The 20,000-nt window shown below is 48.7% G+C and overlaps 1 protein-coding gene across 1 annotated transcript in view; it reads left to right on the top strand.

The window, feature by feature from the left end:
- The window catches only part of LOC129713459 (protein ERGIC-53-like), a 64,197-nt gene that overhangs the window by 36,885 nt on the left and 7,312 nt on the right, over positions 1–20,000 (top strand). The window contains 1 exon segment of the mRNA XM_055662505.1: positions 19,021–19,165. Coding sequence (XP_055518480.1) covers positions 19,021–19,165 — 145 coding nt within the window.

The raw sequence follows: 20,000 nt of genomic DNA on the forward strand, positions 1-20,000 counted from the left end.
TTTAATAGGAATCCGAGGGGTAACATATTCGTACAAAGGGTGGTGGGTGTATGGAACAAGCTGCCAGAGGTGGTAGTTGAGGCAGGGACTATCCCAACATTTAAGAAGCAGTTTGATAGGCACATGGATAGGACTGGTTTGGAGGGATATGGACCAAATGCTGGCAGGTGGGACTAGTGTAGCTGGGACATTGTTGGTTGATGTGGGCAAGTTGGGCCGAACCTCTAACCTCCCTTCCATTGACTCCATCTACACCGCATGCTGCCTCGGCAAGGCCACCAGCATTGACAACGACCAATCTCACCCCGGCCACTCCCTCTCGCATCGAGCGTGTGAAAACTCTCTCGAAACCTCCAGATTCAGGGACAGTTTCTTCCCAGCTGTGATCGTCTGAACCGTCCTCTCACCAACCAGAGAGTGGCCCTGGCCTACCATCCACTTCACTGGAGACCCGTGGACTATCTTTACTGATACTGGACTTTATCTTGTTCTAAACATTATTCCATTAAGGGCCGGCCCCACGAGCAAGCAACTGCATGCGGCAAGCGCGACCAAACTGGGAACAGGGGCCGCGCGGAGGTCCAGTGATCCCATACGAGTTGACGTGAAGTTCGAGCGCAGTCCGCGGGAAGTTTGCGCTAGACGTAAGCCGTCGAGACGCTGCGTACGGCCTCAATGCGGCTGCGGGCCGGCAGGCCGTTGCCGCGCGGAATTTTTGAACGCGGTCAGTTTTTCGGAGCCCCGCGCGATGTCGGGACCACAACTCCATACGGCTCCGGCCATCGAAGTGGGACCGGCCCCGCGAGGCCGTACGGCTCAAGCGACCACGTTAGGCCGCGCTTGCCGCATGCAGTCGCATGCTGGTGGGACCGGCCCTTTACTCCAGTATCTGTACACAGTGAACGACCTGCGTGTAATCATGTACAGTCTTCACGCTGCCTGCATTGCACGCAACAAATAACTTGTCATTGTTGCTTGGTGCATGTGACAAGACTAAACCTGATCAATAATTGGCATCATACAGCAATCAGTCACAATGTCATTTAGGAAGTTTGTGTTCTGTTGATTTATCTCGAGTGCTGTTTAAAAACAGGTAGAAAATTGATGGATGGAATTCTTTATGGAGCTTGAAGCTAACTGCTATTGATTCTTTTGAATTTGCTTAAATACCATGAATAATTTTCCCATTGTTAATTAACCTGGACTCAGTGAACAGTGACAAGGTAGTGCCATTCCTTACGCATCTTTCTGGAGAACTTCCATCCATGTCAAGGTTGCAGGAAGAAGAGACATTTACCGACATCCAAGCTGGAGTAACTTAGCGGGTCAGGCAGCATCTCTGGAGCGCAGGAGGATGAGGGGTGATCTTACTACAGGTGTATAAAATCATGAGAGGAATAGATCGGGGAGATGCACAGAGTCTCTTGCCCAGAGTAGGGGAATCGAGGACCAGAGGACATAGGTTTAAGATGAAGGGAAAAAGATTTAATTGGAGTCGGAGGGGTAACTTTTTCACACAAAGGGTGGTGGGTGTATGGAACGAGCTGCCAGAGGAGGTAGTTGAGGCTGGGACTATCCCAACATTTTAGAAACAGTTAGACATGGACATGGATAGGACAGGTTTGGAGGGATATGGACCAAACGCAGGCATGTGGGACTAGTGTAGCTGGGACATGGTGGCCGGTGTGGGCAAGTTGGGCCGAAGGGCCTGTTTCCGCACTGCACTCTAAAAAGAATAGGTGACGTTTCGGGTCGGAGCCAAGAAGGGCTATGAGCCAAACACGGGCAGGAGTGACGAGAGCAGATGGGGCATCATGGGCAGCATGGATGAGTTGGGCCGAAGGGCCTGTTTCTGTGCTGTATGACTCCATGGGCTCCAAAATCCAGAGTGGATGCAAGTCAATCTTGAGAGACTGCTCAGGAGAAAGGAAGAAGTGGAACTTAGTGTGCTGTAAAATCATCGCTAATAGTTCATGTAGGATAGTATAAGATTTGCAAGGTCTTTTGCCGAAGGATTAGATTATATATAAATTAAGTTCACTTCAGTTAAGGTGGATTCAGTCTGATTGCGGGGGAGAACTCTGCAAACTGTGGAACTTACCCAAGTTTACCTTATCATCTGGAACAAGGTTAAACCAGTGTCTTGACATTTCCGTTTTTAAGAAGGAACTGCAGATGCTGGAAAATCGAAGGTAGACAAAAATGCCGGAGGAACTCAGCGGGTGCAGCAGCGTCTATGGAGCGAAGGAAATAGGCGACACTTCGGGACGAATGCCAAAGGAAATAGGCAACGTTTCGGGCCGAAACCCAAAGGAAATAGGCAACGTTTCGGGACGAAACCCAAAGGAAATAGGCAACGTTTCGGGACGAAACCCAAAGGAAATAGGCAACGTTTCGTCCCGAAACCCTTCGGGTTTCGACCCGAAACGTTGCCTATTTCCTTCGCTCCATAGATGCTGCTGCACCCGCTGAGTTTCTCCAGCACTTTTGTCTTGACATTCCATTGAGTTTCACAAGGTAGAAACGAGGAACTGCAGATGCCGGTTTACCCAGGAAAGACGCAAAGTGCTGGAGCAACTCAGCAGGTCAGGGCAGCATCCCTGGAGAACTTGCTTTGTCCTGCCCCACCCCTGTCCCAGCTCTCTTTCCTCCAATCTTTCCTCCAATCAACCAACCCATGTTCTCCAAAGATGCTGCCTGACCTGCTGAGTTACTCCGGCAGGTTGGATCGCTGGAGTGGGATGGAACGCAAGACATGCTTGGACCCACGCCAAGTTTAGCAATGCGAAAAATGAATGTAGCGATTGAGGAAGCGGATATTCCTGGGTTAACTAATATTATCAACGGCTTCTCATCGCCGTGTGTGCTAACATAGAAACATAGAAATTAGGTGCAGGAGTAGGCCATTCGGCCCTTCGAGCCTGCACCGCCATTCAATATGATCATGGCTGATCATCCAACTCAGTATCCCGTACCTGCCTTCTCTCCATACCCCCTGATCCCCTTGGCCACAAGGGCCACATCTAACTCCCTCTTAAATATAGCCAATGAACTGGCCTCAACTACCCTCTGTGGCAGAGAGTTCCAGAGATTCACCACCCTCTGTGTGAAAAAAGTTCTCCTCATCTCGGTTTTAAAAGATTTCCCCTTTATCCTTAAGCTGTGACCCCTTGTCCTGGACTTCCCCAACATCGGGAACATTCTTCCTGCATCTAGCCTGTCCAACCCCTTAAGAATTTTGTAAGTTTCTATAAGATCCCCTCTCAATCTCCTAAATTCCAGAGAGTACAAACCAAGTCTATCCAGTCTTTCTTCATAAGACAGTCCTGACATCCCAGGAATCAGTCTGGTGAACCTTCTCTGCACTCCCTCTATGGCAATAATGTCCTTCCTCAGATTTGGAGACCAAAACTGCACGCAATACTCCAGGTGTGGTCTCACCAAGACCCTATACAACTGCAGTAGAACCTCCCTGCTCCTATACTCAAATCCTCTTGCTATGAAAGCCAACATGCCATTCGCTTTCTTTACTAAGATGGAGAGAAACCTTTGCGGCTGTTCTGGCAAACGTTGCCATGCATTGTCGCCGCTCCGTGCATCGGGCAGTGCAGCAGAAAAATAAACCTGGTACAGAATGGAGCATTTGCATTCTTGGCGTCTTAAAGGTCATGCCTCCACCTACATATGTTGTTTGATTCATGTGTTCCAGCTAAAGAGAGATACTGTAAAGGACGGGCCAAGTGTCTAAGAGGTATTTTGGAACGGAGTGTTCAAGTGTTTAACTTTGATGTGGTGAAAAAATAGATTAGTGGCTCGCTGCACGAAGCTCACGGATAATCTTGTTCCAGGGGAGGGAGGGAGTTGATGAGAATGTCGGGAGATTAAATAATAGGCTAAATACCAGAGATTTGAACAAAGCCTTCAATGAATATTTCTCATAGGCGTTTATCACACAGGAAGATATGGAGCCTGAGGCTTAAGTCAATGAGGAAATGTCTGCATTAGCCGACACTGAAGCAGTGTTAGAGGTTTAGTTTAGGGATACAGTGAGGAAACAGGCCCTTCGGCCCACCGAGTCCGTGCCGACCAGCGATCCCCGCACATTAACACTATCCTACATAGACGCGGGACAATTTACGTTTATACCAGGCTAATTTAGCCCACAAATTTCAGTTCATGACGCGGATAGATCTACATCTCCGAATACAGATTTGAAAAATTCTCTTTTAAGGGGCCTTCTCTTCTATTTCTACTTTCCACTTTCTCTCTTCCTTTTTTTTTATTTTTTATATACACACTAATAAAATAAACAAAAAAAAATAATAATAATAATTTAGCCCACAAAGCTGTACGTCTTTGGAGTGTGGGAGGATGCCGGCTAGGCTCACAATGCTGGAGTAACTCAGCGGGGCAGGCAGCATCTCTGGGGAGAAGGAAATAGTGACGTCTCGGGTCGAGACCCAGTCTGACGAAGGGTCTCGACACTAAACGTCACCCATTCATAGAAACATAGAAACTCAGGGAAACTTTGAACAGACATCCATTCAGCATGACGCACAGAATGTTCCATCTAGTGAAAACAAAAAACTCATTAAACATAGAAACATAGACAATAGGCGCAGGAGTAGAGGCCATTCAGCCCTTCGAGCCTGCACCGCCATTCAATATGATCATGGCTGGTCATCCAACTCAGTATCCTGGACCTGCCTTCTCTCCATACCCCCTGATCCCTTTAGCCACAAGGGCCACATCTAGCTCCCTCTTAAATATAGCCAATGAACTGTGGCCTCAACTACCTTCTGTGGCAGAGAATTCCACAGATTCACCACTCTCTGTGTGTGAAAAATGCTTTTCTCATCTCGGTCCTAAAAGACTTCCCCCTTATCCTTAAACTGTGACCCCTTGTTCTGGACTTCCCCAACATCGGGAATAATCTTCCTGCATCTAGCCTGTCGAACCACTTCTCTCCAGACTCCCATTAGGCTGCCTGCCCCGTTGAGTTACTCCAGCATTTTGTGCCTATCTTTGCTGTAAACCAGCATCTGCAGTTCCTTCCTACACGGGACTTGGAAGACTGAAGGAACTGCTGATGCTGGAATCTTGAGCACAAATGAATGTGATGCCCCTGTCTGTCCCACTTAGGAAACCTGAACGGAAACCTCTGGAGACTTTGCGCCCCACCCAAGGTTTCCGAGCGGTTCCCAGAGGCTGCAGGTGGTTGCCGGAGGTTGCAGGTAGTGGAAGCAGGTAGGAAGACTGACAAAAACCTCCGGGAACCGCACAAAACCTTGGGTGGGGCGCAAAGTCTCCAGAGGTTTCCGTTCAGGTTTCCTAAGTGGGACAGAGGCATCAGGCAGCATCTGTGGAGGGACTGGATAGGTGCCGTTTTGGGTCAGGACCCTTCTTCGGGTATAACAGCATCTCAGGACATAGAGAACCCTTGATGATGAACTTTCACTCAGGCAAGGAAAGTTTAGAAGTAACTAGACTAAGTTGGACCCGTCACCGGAGGGCTGGTCACCAACGCAATATTCCACCTCTACACCAATTCCAATATTGCTCGCCAGTTGGGGGGGGGGGGCGCTTTCTGTTGCGCTAGTATGGGCCTTGCGGGCCGAAGGTACTGGTTTCCAGAGGGCTATTATAGACATTGTGGGCTGAATGGATTCTTGCCAACTGTTGCAATGATTTTAAAAGCCAAGCCAAGGCAAACAATTGGGCAGCAGCCACATCGAGGGGACTCACCGTGGGGTAGACGTGCGTTCAGTGTTATTCGCAGCTCAGAGAGCCGTGACCCTCTCGCTTCCTGGGTCTGGCAGAGACTGAGTGAGGCACAACACTTCCTGGTTTTATAGTCCCCCACCCCCTTCCCTCCCCCCTGCTGCCAGCGAGAGCAGCAGAGAGAATGGGGATTTTTTTTAAAACATTAATATCTCTCTGATTTTTCATCGATGGGAAAAGTCCGCTGGTCCCGGAAGGCGGTGGGGTGCTCTGAGCGAGGTGGCCAATAATGACGGCCGTGGGAGGCGGCGTTCTCTCAGAAATCGCAGCACAGTGGGCCAAAAGCGGTCAAGATCAGACTTTTAGTAATATAGATATCACCAGTTTTTGGTGACGGGGAAAGAGTGATGCATAGTTTAGTTTCTTGCCATGCTGGTACGGTGAAAGGCTTTTGTTGCATGCTAATCAGTCAACGCAAAGACAATACATGATTACAATCGAGCCGTCCACAGTGTACAGACACACGATAAAGGGAATCGCATGAATATTGTTTTGCTTGTTGATGAATGGAAATCCTCAGATCAATCGTAAAGTCCTGGTTTGACAATCCTCCATCTGTGTCATCAATGCCTTCAGATGGGATGAGTCATTTTGGGGAGATAGAAATAGATTAAAAACTGGTTTGACTGGTTTATAGAGTAGGATTATGAAGCGAGCTATGCAGTGTGTCATTTTAGAGATATGTAAATTGAATGTGGTTAGCGTAGAATTCTTCACCGTTTCATATTTTTAATTAGGTGGAAGGAATGAATGATTTTGTAAATGTCAGCAGCTGATGAAAATTACGTGCATTTTTTGCGTTGTTTCATGAATGCTGCTGCTGCAACGAGCAGAAACATCGGGTTGAGGCAGATGTAACAGATAATCGACCTCAACTCCCATCCCTGAGTCGTAAGGTCATGTGATAGCAGCAGAATTTAGGCCATTCGGCCCATCAAGTCCACTCCGCCACTCAACCACGGCTGATCTATCTCTCCCTCCTCACCCCATTCTCCTGCCTTATTCTCTCCCCATAACCCCTGACACCCGTACCAATCAAGAATCTATCTAAGGTAGACAAAAATGCTGGCGAAACTCAGCGGGTGCAGCAACATCTATGGAGCGAAGGAAGTAGGCAACGTTTCGGGGCCGAAACCCTTCTTCAGACTGATGAGGGGTGGGGGCGAGGAGAAGAAAGGAAAAAGGAGGAGGATCTATCTATCTCTGCCTTAAAAATATCCCGCCTTCTGTGGCAAAGAATTCCACAGATTCACCACCCTCTGACTGAAGAAATTCCTCCTTGAGAATTCCTAAAAGAAAGTTCTTTAATTCTGAGGCTGTGACCTGTTGTCCGAGGCCCTCTCATCAAACTCCGTGTCAAGCTCTGAATGAGTGTTATTGTTCCTTTCCCTGGGAGCACCTCAATTGTACCTCAAAGGAGTTGTTACTCGGGCAGAGATGAGAGACGTGGCCCCGTTGCTCTGATTAATTTGTTTTCCGTCTATGTTCGAAGCAAATCCACTGCTAATCCATGCGTGGACTGGATCCCAGTTCAAACTATAAACACAGAGGAAGCTGACATTTGGACTAAAGCCAGATTTACTCTCGGTTTGACCATTTGCAACCTGGATCTAGAGTCTTGGAGCTAAGGGCGGGCAGCGGAAGAGCTGCTGCCTTACAGCGCCAGAGACCCGGCTTTGATCCTGACTAGGTACGCAAAAATGCTGGAGAAACTCAGCAGGTGCAGCAGCATCTATGGAGCGAAGGAAATAGGCAACGTTTCGGGCCGAAACCCGTAAGGGTTTCGACCCGAAATGTTGCCTATTTCCTTCAGGGTTTCGGCCAGAAACGTTGCCTATTTCCTTCAGGGTTTCGGCCAGAAACGTTGCCTATTTCCTTCAGGGTTTCGGCCCGAAACGTTGCCTATTTCCTTCAGGGTTTCGGCCAGAAACGTTGCCTATTTCCTTCGCTCCATAGATGCTGCTGCACCCGCTGAGTTTCTCCAGCATTTTTTGTGTACCTTCGATTTTCCAGCATCTGCAGTCCCTTCTTAGATCCTGACGACAGGTGCTGTCGGTACGGAGTTGGTACGTTCTCCCTGTAACCAAGTGGGTTTCCTCCGGGTGCTCCAGGTTTCCTCCCACATCCTCCCACATGGCAGTGGAGGCCAATTCACTGGATGTTTTCAAGAGAGAGCTAGATAGAGCTCTTAGGGCTAACGGAATCAAGGGATATGGGGAGAAGGCAGGAACGGGGTACTGATTTTGGGTGATCAGCCACATTGAATGGCGGTGCTGGCTCGAAGGGCCGAATGGCCTACTCCTGCACCTATTGTCTATGTTTCTTACAATGGAGCCAACTTGTCCATATATCTGCTGCTTATCACATAACGTAGACATTTGCACACTGACACCGTTAAGAAAGAGGAACATCAGTGGACAAGTCTTCATTGAGGTGAGTTTGGCAAAGATAAAATTAGTTTGTGGTTAATCAACATCTGTGGAACTCTCTGCCACAGAAGGTAGTTGAGGCCACAGTTCATTGGCTATATTTAAGAGGGTGTTAGTTGTGGCCCTTGTGGCTAACGGGATCAGCGGGTATGGAGAGAAGGCAGGGATGGGATACTGAGTTGGATGATCAGCCATGATCATATTGAATGGCGGTGCAGGCTCGAAGGGCCGAATGGCCTACTCTTGCACCTATTTTCTATGTTTAAAGAGTTTTTTGTTTTCACCGGATGGAACATTCTGTGCGTCATGCTGCAAGGATCTGTTCAATGTTTCCCTGAGTTTGCAAGGTGTGGTTGGACAATTTGTGCGGGTAACCTCATGGCCACTCCTATGGGAGGTTACAGCAGTCGCTGTTAGCTGTGGCTAAAACTGGAGGGTGACTCACCAGCTTCAAGCACAGAGACTTGGCATCGGGCAAGTCTACTATTGTCAGTGTACGTTAATCTCACCAGTCAGATAACAGTTCTCTCTCTCTCTCTCTCTGTACAAATGAGACTCTGGAGGTCTGGCCTGGGAAATAAGTCCAGTTGAGACAGATCTTTTAGTTTTTGCTTAGAGATACAGCGTTGAAACAGTGTGTTTAAGAAGGAACTGTGTATGCTGGAAAATCGAAGGTAGACAAACATGCTGGAGAAACTCAGCGGGTGCAGCAGCATCTATGGAGCGAAGGAAATAGGCAACGTTTCATCCCACAGGGTCTTGGTGAGACCACACCTGGAGTATTGCGTACAGTTTTGGTCTCCTAATCTGAGGAAAGACATTCTTGCCATAGAGGGAGTACAGAGAAGGTTCACCAGACTGATTCCTGGGATGGCAGGACTTTCATATGAAGAAAGACTGGATAGACTCGGCTTGTACTCACTAGAATTTAGAAGATTGAGGGGGGATCTTATAGAAAATTACAAAATTCTTAAGGGGTTGGACAGGCTAGATGCAGGAAGATTGTTCCTGATGTTGGGGAAGTCCAGAACTAGGGGTCACACAGTTTAAGGATAAGAGTTAAGTCTTTTAGGACCGAGATGAGAAAAACATTTTTTACACAGAGAGTGGTGAATCTGTGGAATTCTCTGCCACAGAAGGTAGTTGAGGCCAGTTCATTGGCTGTGTTTAAGAGGGGGTTAGATGTGGCCCTTGTGGCTAGAGGGATCAGGGGGTATGGAGAGAAGGCAGGGATGGGATACTGAGTTGGATGATCAGCCATGATCATATCGAATGGCGGTGCAGGCTCGAAGGGCCGAATGGCCTACTCCAGCACCTATTGTCTATGTTTCTATGTTTCTATGTCCCGAAACGTTGCCTATTTCCTTCGCTCCATAGATGCTGCTGCACCCGCTGAGTTTCTCCAGCATTTTTGTGTACCGGCGTTGAAACAGGCCATTCGGCCCACCGAGTCAATGCTGGCCAACAAGCAAACGCCCATTTACACTGACGAATGCATTTCGTTGTCTCTGTACTGTACACTGACAATGACAATTAAAATTGAATCTGAATCTGAAACCAGTAATGGTGTTTGAGTTCAAGGCGTGGTGCTCATCTGTGGGGTCATGGTCCAGGGATAAAGGGATAAGTAGGAGGGTGAGGTGCCCGAGAGTTGTCGCCTGGCCTCAGCCCGGTAGTGGTCAGCGCTCCAGACCGCCACGGCACCTACATTGTCGGCGGGTTTGATTATAATGTCAGGGTTGCTGCTGAGTGAGCGGAGGGCTGTACGCTCAGAGGGGGTGAGGTTGGAGTTGGGGAGGGGGAGGTGAAAAGGCTGATACGGCTGATGTCATGCCGGCTGTTAGAAACAAAGAGGTCGAGAGAGAATGGAAGGCCGTTGTGGGGAGTCCAAGAGGAGGGGGTACGTTGGAGACGGGAGACAGGAGAAGGGGCCAACATTGGGTTGTGAGGACTCATTCCCATAGAAAAAGGCACGGAGGCGACGGAAGAAAAGGTCCTGCGAAGAGGAATGGAAGGCTGTTGAGGACGACCGTTCTGTGGGGAGAGAAACCAAGAGGAGGGGGTACGTTGGAGACGGGAGACAGGAGAAGGGGCCAACATTGGGTTGTGAGGACTCATTCCCATAGAAAAAGGCACGGAGGCGACGGAAGTAAAGCTCCACGTCCTGGCGAACTCAGAACTTGGTGAGGGGTGGGGGGGGAACGGAGGCGAGACCTCTGTTGAGGACAGACCGTTCTGTATCAGAAAGGGGGAGGTCAGCGGAGATGGAGAAACATAGAAACATAGACAATTGGTGCAGGAGTAGAGGCCATTCGGCCCTTCGAGCCTGCACCATTCGCCATTCAATATGATCATGGCTGATCATCCAACTCAGTATCCCGTCCCTGCCTTCTCTCCATACCCCCTGATCCCTGTAGCCACAAGGGCCACATCTAACTCCCTCTTAAATTGAATCTGAATCTGAATCTGAATCTGAAATATAGCTGAAGACACGATAAGGGTGGGGGGTTGGGGTTTGAGGGGGGGGGGAGTGGGAGTGGATGAGTCCGAGGCAAGATCTGGTTGGGGGGGGGGGGGGGGGGGGGGAGTTGTGGGCGTTCAGAGAGGAGGGGGGGGGGGGGCCATGAGGACTATAGTATGGGTGGGGTGTGGTCGTGGGTAAACCTGATTAAAAGAGGGGGGGAGGGGAGGGGAAGACCGCTTTGTTTCCCTGTCTGTTTTTAATGCGATTACAGTGTAGAAACATCGACTCCAGGATTAAAATATTGTTTTGCACGGCATAATCAGGAGATTAGTCTTGCTTTATTTTTCTCATCAGTCCGTTTGTGGTGTTTCCAGCCGACCGGGCGATCAGCTGACACCTCTCTGTCCATCCCCCCCTGTCCTTGAGGGCACCTTGCCTCTGATAACGACACGTTTCTTAGCTCTTGGCTTGCTGTGACTGAGTTCATGTTTTCTGATGTCATTGGTGACCCTGAGCTTGCAGGCTCCTTGTGTCTGCTGGATTGGAAGGATGCCTGCATCAACAAGCCTGTCCTTCACATTGACTCATCTTCCCAGAGATCTCTTTCACACAAAGGGTGGTGGGTGTATGGGACAAGCTGCCAGAGGAGGTAGTTCAACGTCCCTACTGGGAAGAGGGGAGGAGATGGAGAGACATAGAAACATAGAAAATAGGTGCAGGAGTAGGCCATTCGGCCCTTCGAGCCTGCACCGCCATTCAATATGATCATGGCTGATCATCCAACTCAGTATCCCATCCCTGCCTTCTCTCCATACCCCCCGATCCCTTTAGCCACAAGGGCCACATCTAACTCCCTCTTAAATATAGCCAATGAACTGTGTGGCCTCAACTACCTTCTGTGGCAGAGAATTCCACAGATTCACCACTCTCTGTGTGAAAAGGGATGGCTATTTGAAGTTAGAGAAGTCTATTTTCTCGCTCAAAGTACACTCATTATAACGCTTTCATTTCATTGACAGCTCTCCTTAACCCTGTCAATAATTAGACTAACAGAATATAGACGTATGGTGTCAGCTGCTCTACATCGGGGAGACCAAGCGTAGGCTTGGCGAGCACTTCGCCCAACACCTCCGCTCGGTCCACAATAACCAACCTGATCTCCCGGTGGCCCAGCACTTCAACTCCCCCCCCCTCCCATTCCAAATCCGACCTTTCTGTCCAGGGCCTCCTCCATGGCCAGAGTGAGTCCCACCGCAAATTGGAGGAGCAGCACCTCGTATTTCGCTTGGGTAGTCTACACCCAGCGGTATGAACATTGACTTCTCCAATTTCAGGTAGTCCCTGCTTTCTCCCTCCTTCCCCTCCCCTTCCCAGCTCTCCCACAGCCCACTGTCTCCACCTCTTCCTTTCTTCTTCCCACCCCTCCCCCCCTCCCATCCCCACATCAGTCTGAAGAAGGGTCTCCACCCGAAACGTCACCTATTCCTTCACTCCATAGATGCTGCCTCACCCGCTGAGTTTCTCCAGCATTTTTGTCTACCTTAGAATATAGACCTTAATCACTCATTAATAAATAGCATGAAACATCTTATTACTATTATTGCTAGCTAATGAAATGCTTTAAAAGATGTATTGGGGAACTTGCTTAAGGTGAGATTTTCGTAAATCAAGTCATTCATAACCTGGGGAGTCCCAGCGTGTCCCAATAATTGGATTTGTTGCAGCTCGTTGTGTGAATCTAATTGTGATGGGCTATCATAGACTAAATCTCACCTGGTATAGGACAGGTTTGGAGGGAAATGGGGCAAACGCAGGCAGGTGGGACAAGTATTATCTAAATGGTGGCCGATTGGGAAAGGGGGAGATGCAGCGAGACCTGGGTGTCATGGTACACCAGTCATTGAAGGTAGGCATGCATGTGCAGCAGGCAGTAAAGAAAGCGAAAGGTATGTTAGTTTTCATTGCAAAAGGATTTGAGTATAGGAGCAGGGAGGTTCTACTGCAGTTGTACAGGGTCTTGGTGAGACCACACCTGGAGTATTGCGTACAGTTTTGGTCTCCAAATCTGAGAAAGGACATTATTGCCATAGAGGGAGTGCAGAGACGGTTCGCCAGACTGATTCCTGGGATGTCAGGACTGTCTTATGAAGAAAGACTGGATAGACTTGGTTTATACTCTCTAGAATTTAGAAGATTGAGAGGGGATCTTATAGAAACTTACAAAATTCTTAAGGGGTTGGACAGGCTAGATGCAGGAAGATTGTTCCCGATGTTAGGGAAGTCCAGGACAAGGGGTCACAGCTTAAGGATAAGGGGGAAATCCTTTAAAAACCGAGATGAGAAGAACTTTTTCCACACAGAGAGTGGTGAATCTCTGGAACTCTCTGCCACAGAGGGTAGTTGAGGCCAGTTCATTGGCTATATTTAAGAGGGAGCTAGATGTGGCCGTTGTGGCTAAGGGGATCAGGGGGTATGGAGAGAAGGCAGGTACGGGATACTGAATTGGATGATCAGCCATGATCATATTGAATGGCGGTGCAGGCTCGAAGGGCCGAATGGCCTACTCCTGCACCTAATTTCTATGTTTCTATGGTTCTATGTATCTAGTAAAGTAAACTCGTAAATTAGTATCTAGTAAATAAAAATATCTTGTGTCGTTTTGATCTTCAAGACATTAGAGATTCGATTTCGATGCCTGGTAGTTTAAGACAGTTCAGTTTAGTTTATTGTCACGTGTACCGAGTTACAGTGAAAAGCTTTTGTTGCGGGCTAACCAGTCAGCAGAAAGACAATGCATGATTACAATCGGGCCATTTACAGTGTATAGATACATGATAAGGGAATAACGTTTAGTGCAAGGTAAAGCCAGCAAGAATAGTCCGTGGGTCAACAAAGAGGTAGATGGTAGTTCGGGGCTGTTCTCTGGCAATGGGGAGAGGATTTGGCCGTTGTTTTTGTGAGAATGTTCTGAAGGATCTTGCAATTGAGACAAGTTCAGGCTGACGGCCAGCGAGCCTCAGAGAGATGCCACGATGCTTCTGCCGATGGTCAGGGAAGTCGCATGAATGATATTCCTAGCAGGATTACGGAGGCACAAACCTTGGACCAACTCGGGAGACAGATTGTGTGGAGGAGGAAAGCTCTTGGGTTTATCTGGAAGGATGAAGAAAGATGATTCAATAAACCATCTTTGTCTCATGGTCTCATCGACAAGTGTTGCTGTGATATAGAAACGAGCGCCCCTGGGGGGGGGGGAGGAATCTGGATCCATTTATTTTCAATGCAATAAAAATAGACTGCAGATGCTGGTTTATACCAAAGATAGGCACAACATCTGACCATCAAATTCTGTACCAAATCCGACCTTCCTGTCCTGGGTCTCCTCCATGGCCAGAGTGAGTCCCACCGTAAATTGGAGGAGCAGCACCTCATATTTCATTTGGGCAGTTTTCACCCCAGCGGTATGAACATTGACTTCTCTAGTCCCACCAGCATGCGCCTGCATGCGGCAAGCGCGACCTAACGTGGTCGCTTGAGCCGTACGGTCGGTCCCACGTCGATCGCCAGAGCCGTGTGGAGTTGTGTGGGCGGAGCTGGTCCCGACATCGCGCGGGGCTCCGAGAAACTGACCGTGTTCAAAAATTCCGCGCAGCAACGGCCTACCGGCCCGCAGCCGTGTCACTCACTCGACCTCCGCGCGGCTCCCGCTTCTGGTTTGGTCGCGCTTGCCGCATGCAGGCCGCATGCTCGTGGGACAGGCCCTTTACTTTCTCCTCCTCAACTCTCCCTCAGCCCATTGGCTCCACCTCTTCCTTTCTTCTTCCCGTCCCACTCCCCCCACCCTCACATCAGTCTGAACAAGGATCTCGGCCCGAAACGGCCACTCGAAACGTTCCTTCGCTCCACATAGATGCTGCCTCACCTGCTGAGTTTCTCCAGCACTTTTGTTCACCTTCGATTTTCCAGCATCTGCACTTCCTTCTTAAACATCAAGTTCTTGATGTGGTTGGACCAGGACAAGTTAGGGTTGGTGATATTTACAATATACTGCCTGACCTGTTTAATTTTTCCAGCATTTTACATTTTCTGGGTTTTTTTCCTAATCCGTTACATTTTATCCTCTCTGCCAGGAAGCTCCCAACACCTCATTGTTAACAACTCGTTACAGAGGCTACGCAGCCTAACATGCATGATAATTGTCGCCCACCGTGCCATTTTGATCGTAGATACTCCCTACACCACCTTCCCCTCACTACCACCAACAGAAAGCCTTGCCCGTTTCTCTCTTTCAAAGTTCTGGTGAAGTGTCGCAGAACCGAAACGTTGACTGTTTCACCATCCGCAGATGCAGTCTGACATGCTGAGTCTTCCAGCATTTTCATTACCATGTCGCTCCCTATAAGAATTTGTTACACGCCAACCGCCTGCCATGTGTTCTGCATTGGGTCGGTGACTACCGTTGGCTGACCCCCCAAGGCTCTAGAGTGTTTTGGGTTGTACAATATACTTTGTGGTGACATTGACTCCCTCTCAGCTTGTGACCACATGAGGTGGGTCTTCAGAGCAAGTAGTCCTCGTTTGCTGGGCAGGTGATGTTGCAGGATCTGGGTCCGACAAAAATGTTTCCCAGCTGCCTGGTCACTTCTTCTTCTTGCGTATGCCATGCACAGTCTAAAGTTATAGACAATAGATGCAGGAGTAGGCCATTTGGCCCTTCGAGCCAGCACCCAGCACCGCCATTCAATGTGATCATGGCTGATCATCCCCAATCAGTACCCCTGTTCCTGCCTTCTCCCCATATCCCCTGACTCCGCTATCTTTAAGAGCCCCATTTAAGATGCTCTCTCTTGAAAGCATCCAGCGAACCTGCCTCCACCGCCCTCTGAGGCAGAGAATTCCACAGACTCACCAGTCTCTGTGAGAAAAAGTGTTTCCTCGTCTCCGTTCTAAATGGCTTACTCCTTATACTTAAATTGTGGCCCCTGGTTCTGGAAGCCCCCAACATCGGGAACATGTTTCCTGCGTCTAGCGTGTCCAAACCCTTAACAATCTTATATGTTTCAATGAGATGCCCTCTCATCCTTCTAAACTCCAGAGTGTACAAGCCCAGCTGCTCCATTCTCTCAGCATATGACAGTGTCGTCATCCCGGAAATTAACCTTGTAAACCTACGTTGCTCTCCCTCAATAGCAAGAATGTCCTTCCTCAAATTAGGGGACCAAAACTGCACACAATACTCCAGGTGTGGTCTCACTGGGGCTCTGTGCAACTGCAGAAGGACCTCTTTGCTCCTATATTCGATTCCTCTTGTTATGAAGGCTATAAAGTTGCAGGACAACTTGTTCTATTTGATCTTATTTCATTGTGCACGCCGGGTTGATTGCATTTGTCGATACAGGGCGGGCCACGTGAAGGTTGCAATCTCCCACCCCGCCTGGTCTATAATTATAGATTACAGAGAATTTCCTGAGAATTGTAACATACATGCAAGTCATGTAAATACCCGCAAGCAATCTACCTCCAACTAGAGTCACCCAGAGGCACAAAAGGCTGCAGATGCAGTAATCTGGAGCAAAAAAGATACAATCACTGTGGCGCAGCGGTAGAGTTGCTGCCTCACAGCGACAGAGATCCGGGTTGGATCCTGACCACGGGTGCTGTCTGTGCGGAGTTTGCACGTTCTCCCTGGGTTTTCTCCTGCCCGACCCACTGAGTTCCATCGAGTTTTTGTTTGCCGCTCCAAGTAGGCGAAGCCAGAAAAGACAAAATGGCGCAGAATCTGGAAATGCTGGATCCACTGGCTGGGCGAGGCAGCATCTGTGGCCACAGCAAGCTCTGTGATCTGAAATTTCCAATGCTTGTTCTCGGAATCTAAATTCAAATGAATCCGAATTCGCGGATCGCGTCTGCAAATCGTCGGAGATTTTAAATCTGAAATGCTGCTTGTTTAAAATGTTGAGCCCCTTCCTCATTAACAGCTGTAGCTGTAGCTGGCGGGATCTCTTCCCAATGTCAACGGCCGTTGTTACAGCGGGGACTTGATCAGCGAGGCAAAGCCATCTGTGGCCTCGCTCAGCAGAGGATGGTGTTGGAATTAAGCCAAGTGTCACTGCTTGTGTCTAATCTGACTGCCGTGACCAAATGAACTGGGCATTGCAGAGCAGTCAGCTTTTTCACAGGGGTATCCCAATCTTGGACAGCTTACAACCCAGCGATATGAACATTGATTTCCCCAACTTTAAGTAACCCTTGCACCCCCTTTTTATGTGGAGACGTTGAGATGTGGTCAGCTTGTGACCACACCAGGGTATGTTCTCAGAGCAACTGTTGTTTGCTGGGCAGGTTCAGATTAGAGATACAGCGCAGAAACAGGCCCTTCGGCCCATCGGATCCGTGCCGACCAGCGATCCTCGCACATTGACACTATCCTACACCCACTAGGGACAAATTTTTTTTTTACATTTACACCAAGCCAATTCACCTACAAACCTGCACGTCTTTGGAGTGTGGGAGGAAACCGAAGATCTCGGAGAAAACCCACGCAGGTCACGGGGAGAGCGTGCAAACTCCGTACAGAGAGAACCCGAGTCTCCGGCGCTGCGTTCGCACCAATGTAACCACCCCTAGTATGTTGCAGAATCTCATAGAGTCATAGAGTGATACAGCATGGAAACATAGAAACATAGAAATTAGGTGCAGGAGTAGGCCATTCGGCCCTTCGAGCCTGCACCACCATTCAATATGATCATGGCTGATCATCCAACTCAGTATCCCGTACCTGCCTTCTCTCCATACCCCCTGATCCCCTTAGCCACAAGGGCCACATCTAACTCCCTCTTAAATATAGCCAATGAACTGGCCTCAACTACCCTCTGTGGCAGAGAGTTCCAAAGATTCACCACTCTCTGTGTGAAAAAAGTTCTTCTCATCTCGGTTTTAAAGGATTTCCCCTTTATCCTTAAGCTGTGACCCCTTGTCCTGGACCCCTTTGGCCCAACTTGCCCACACCGACCAACGTGTCCCATCTACACTCGTCCCACCAGCCTGCATTTGGCCCATATCCCTCTAAACCTGTCCTATACATGTTCCTGTCTAAATGTTTCTTAAATGTTGAGGCGATATTCCTGGCCTCAACTACCTCCTCTGGCATCTACCGCCCCTTGCGTGAAAAGGTTACCCCTCGGGTTTCAATTAAATCACCCCCCCCACCTCCTAATTTTGCCCAAAATGTTCCAGGCACACAGACGCAAAAAGCTGGAGTAACTCAGCAGGTTAGGCAGCATCTCTGGAGAGAAGGAATGCATGACGCCTCTATCTCTCGTTTCCCTTTCCCCTGACTCGCAGCCTGACGAAGGGTTTCAAACCATAACAGCACCTCTCTCGCACCTTCTGGTTTTATCTCTGCCCTTTGTTCCAAATATCCAAAACGAAAAAAACCTCGCCCGTGTCTACCTGCCACCTGCTACACTTTGCCTCTCCTCTCTTACAACTTTCCTTCCAACCCCCCAACCCACACTCCCACAATCAGTCTGAAGAAGAGGCCAAAACCCCAAATATCACCTGTCCATGTACCATAGAAACATAGAAATTAGGTGCAGGAGTAGAGGCCATTCGGCCCTTCGAGCCTGCACCGCCATTCAATATGATCATGGCTGATCATCCAACTCAATATCCCGTACCTGCCTTCTCTCCATACCCCCTGATCCCTTTAGCCACAAGGGCCACATCTAACTCCCTCTTAAATATAGCCAATGAACTGTGGCCTCAACTACCTTCTGTGGCAGAGAATTCCACAGATTCCCCACTCTCTGTGTGAAAAATGTTTTCCTCATCTCGGTCCTAAAAGATTTCCCCCTTATCCTTAAAAGGTGGGACTAAGGGGAAAAAAAAATGTGTTCGGTACGGACTTGTAGGGCCGAGATGGCCTGTTTCCGTGCTGTAATTGTTATATGGTTATCCTTAAACTGTGTGACCCCTTGTTCTGGACTTCCCCAACATCGGGAACAATCTTCCTGCATCTAGCCTGTCCAACCCCTTAAGAATTTTGTACGTTTCTATAAGGTCCCCCCTCAATCTTCTAAATTCTAGCGAGTACAAGCCGAGTCTATCCAGTCTTTCTTCATATGAAAGTCTTGACATCCCAGGAATCAGTCTGGTGAACCTTCTCTGTACTCCCTCTATGGCAAGTACCCTATGGAGTACCCACTGAATTACCCCAGCACTTTAGTTGCCCTTCATTTTATCTTGACTACACCCCCACACAATGCTCCACTACCCCATCACTGAACCATGGTGGGGGTCTGCTTGCCCCCTTGCATCTTAATCCTCCTATGGTCTATTTCTCAGGATGAACATAGACAACATTGCAACAAAAATGAAGCTGAACCAACAGTCCTTGAAGACCATGGTTTTAGCGATGGACCACTTTGGGGAGATTAAGGAGCATGTCCACATTGTCAAGAAGGACGTCGACAGTCTTCTGAATGCCAAGGTATGGTGTGAACGTTTCTGAAGTTTGCTTTAATTATGAATTTGTTCTTAGAAACATAGAAATTAGGTGCAGGAGTAGGCCATCCGGCTCTTCGAGCCTGCACCGCCATTCAATATGATCATGGCTGATCATCCAACTCAGTATCCCGTACCTGCCTTCTCTACATACCCCCCGATCCCCTTAGCCACAAGGGCCACATCTAACTCCCTCTTAAATATAGCCAATGAACTGGCCTCAACTACCCTCTGTGGCAGAGAGTTCCAGAGATTCACCACTCTCTGTGTGAAAAAAAGTTCTTCTCATCTCGGTTTTAAAGGATTTCCGCCTTATCCTTAAGCTGTGACCCCTTGTCCTGGACTTCCCTAACATCGGGAACAATCTTCCTGCATCTAGCCTGTCCAACCCCTTAAGAATTTTGTAAGTTTCTATAAGATCCCCTCTCAATCTTCTAAATTCTAGAGAGTATAAACCAAGTCTATCCAGTCTTTCTTCATAAGACAGTCCTGACATCCCAGGAATTCTTGCACTGTATATCATTGAGCCACAGGACATGTTACAGCCCGGAGCCTCGGGTGTGGGCAGCATCTTTCCATTAGTGGGAGAGTCTCGAACCAGAGGACATGGCCTCACAATTGAAGGACGTTCTTTTAGCAAGGAGATGAGGAGAAATGTCTTGAGTCAGAGGGTGGTGAATCTGTGGGATTATTTGCCACTGTGGGCTGTGGAGGCCAAGTCAGTGGGGCCTCTCGAATGTTCACGCACGCCACATGTTACCCTCATTAACCATTTCTCTCGTCATTGTGGCAAGGCTTACTTTTAAAATTAGCTGCTGCTC

Source organism: Leucoraja erinacea, chromosome 36, assembly GCF_028641065.1.
Source record: "Leucoraja erinacea ecotype New England chromosome 36, Leri_hhj_1, whole genome shotgun sequence".
Classification (NCBI taxonomy): domain Eukaryota; kingdom Metazoa; phylum Chordata; class Chondrichthyes; order Rajiformes; family Rajidae; genus Leucoraja; species Leucoraja erinaceus.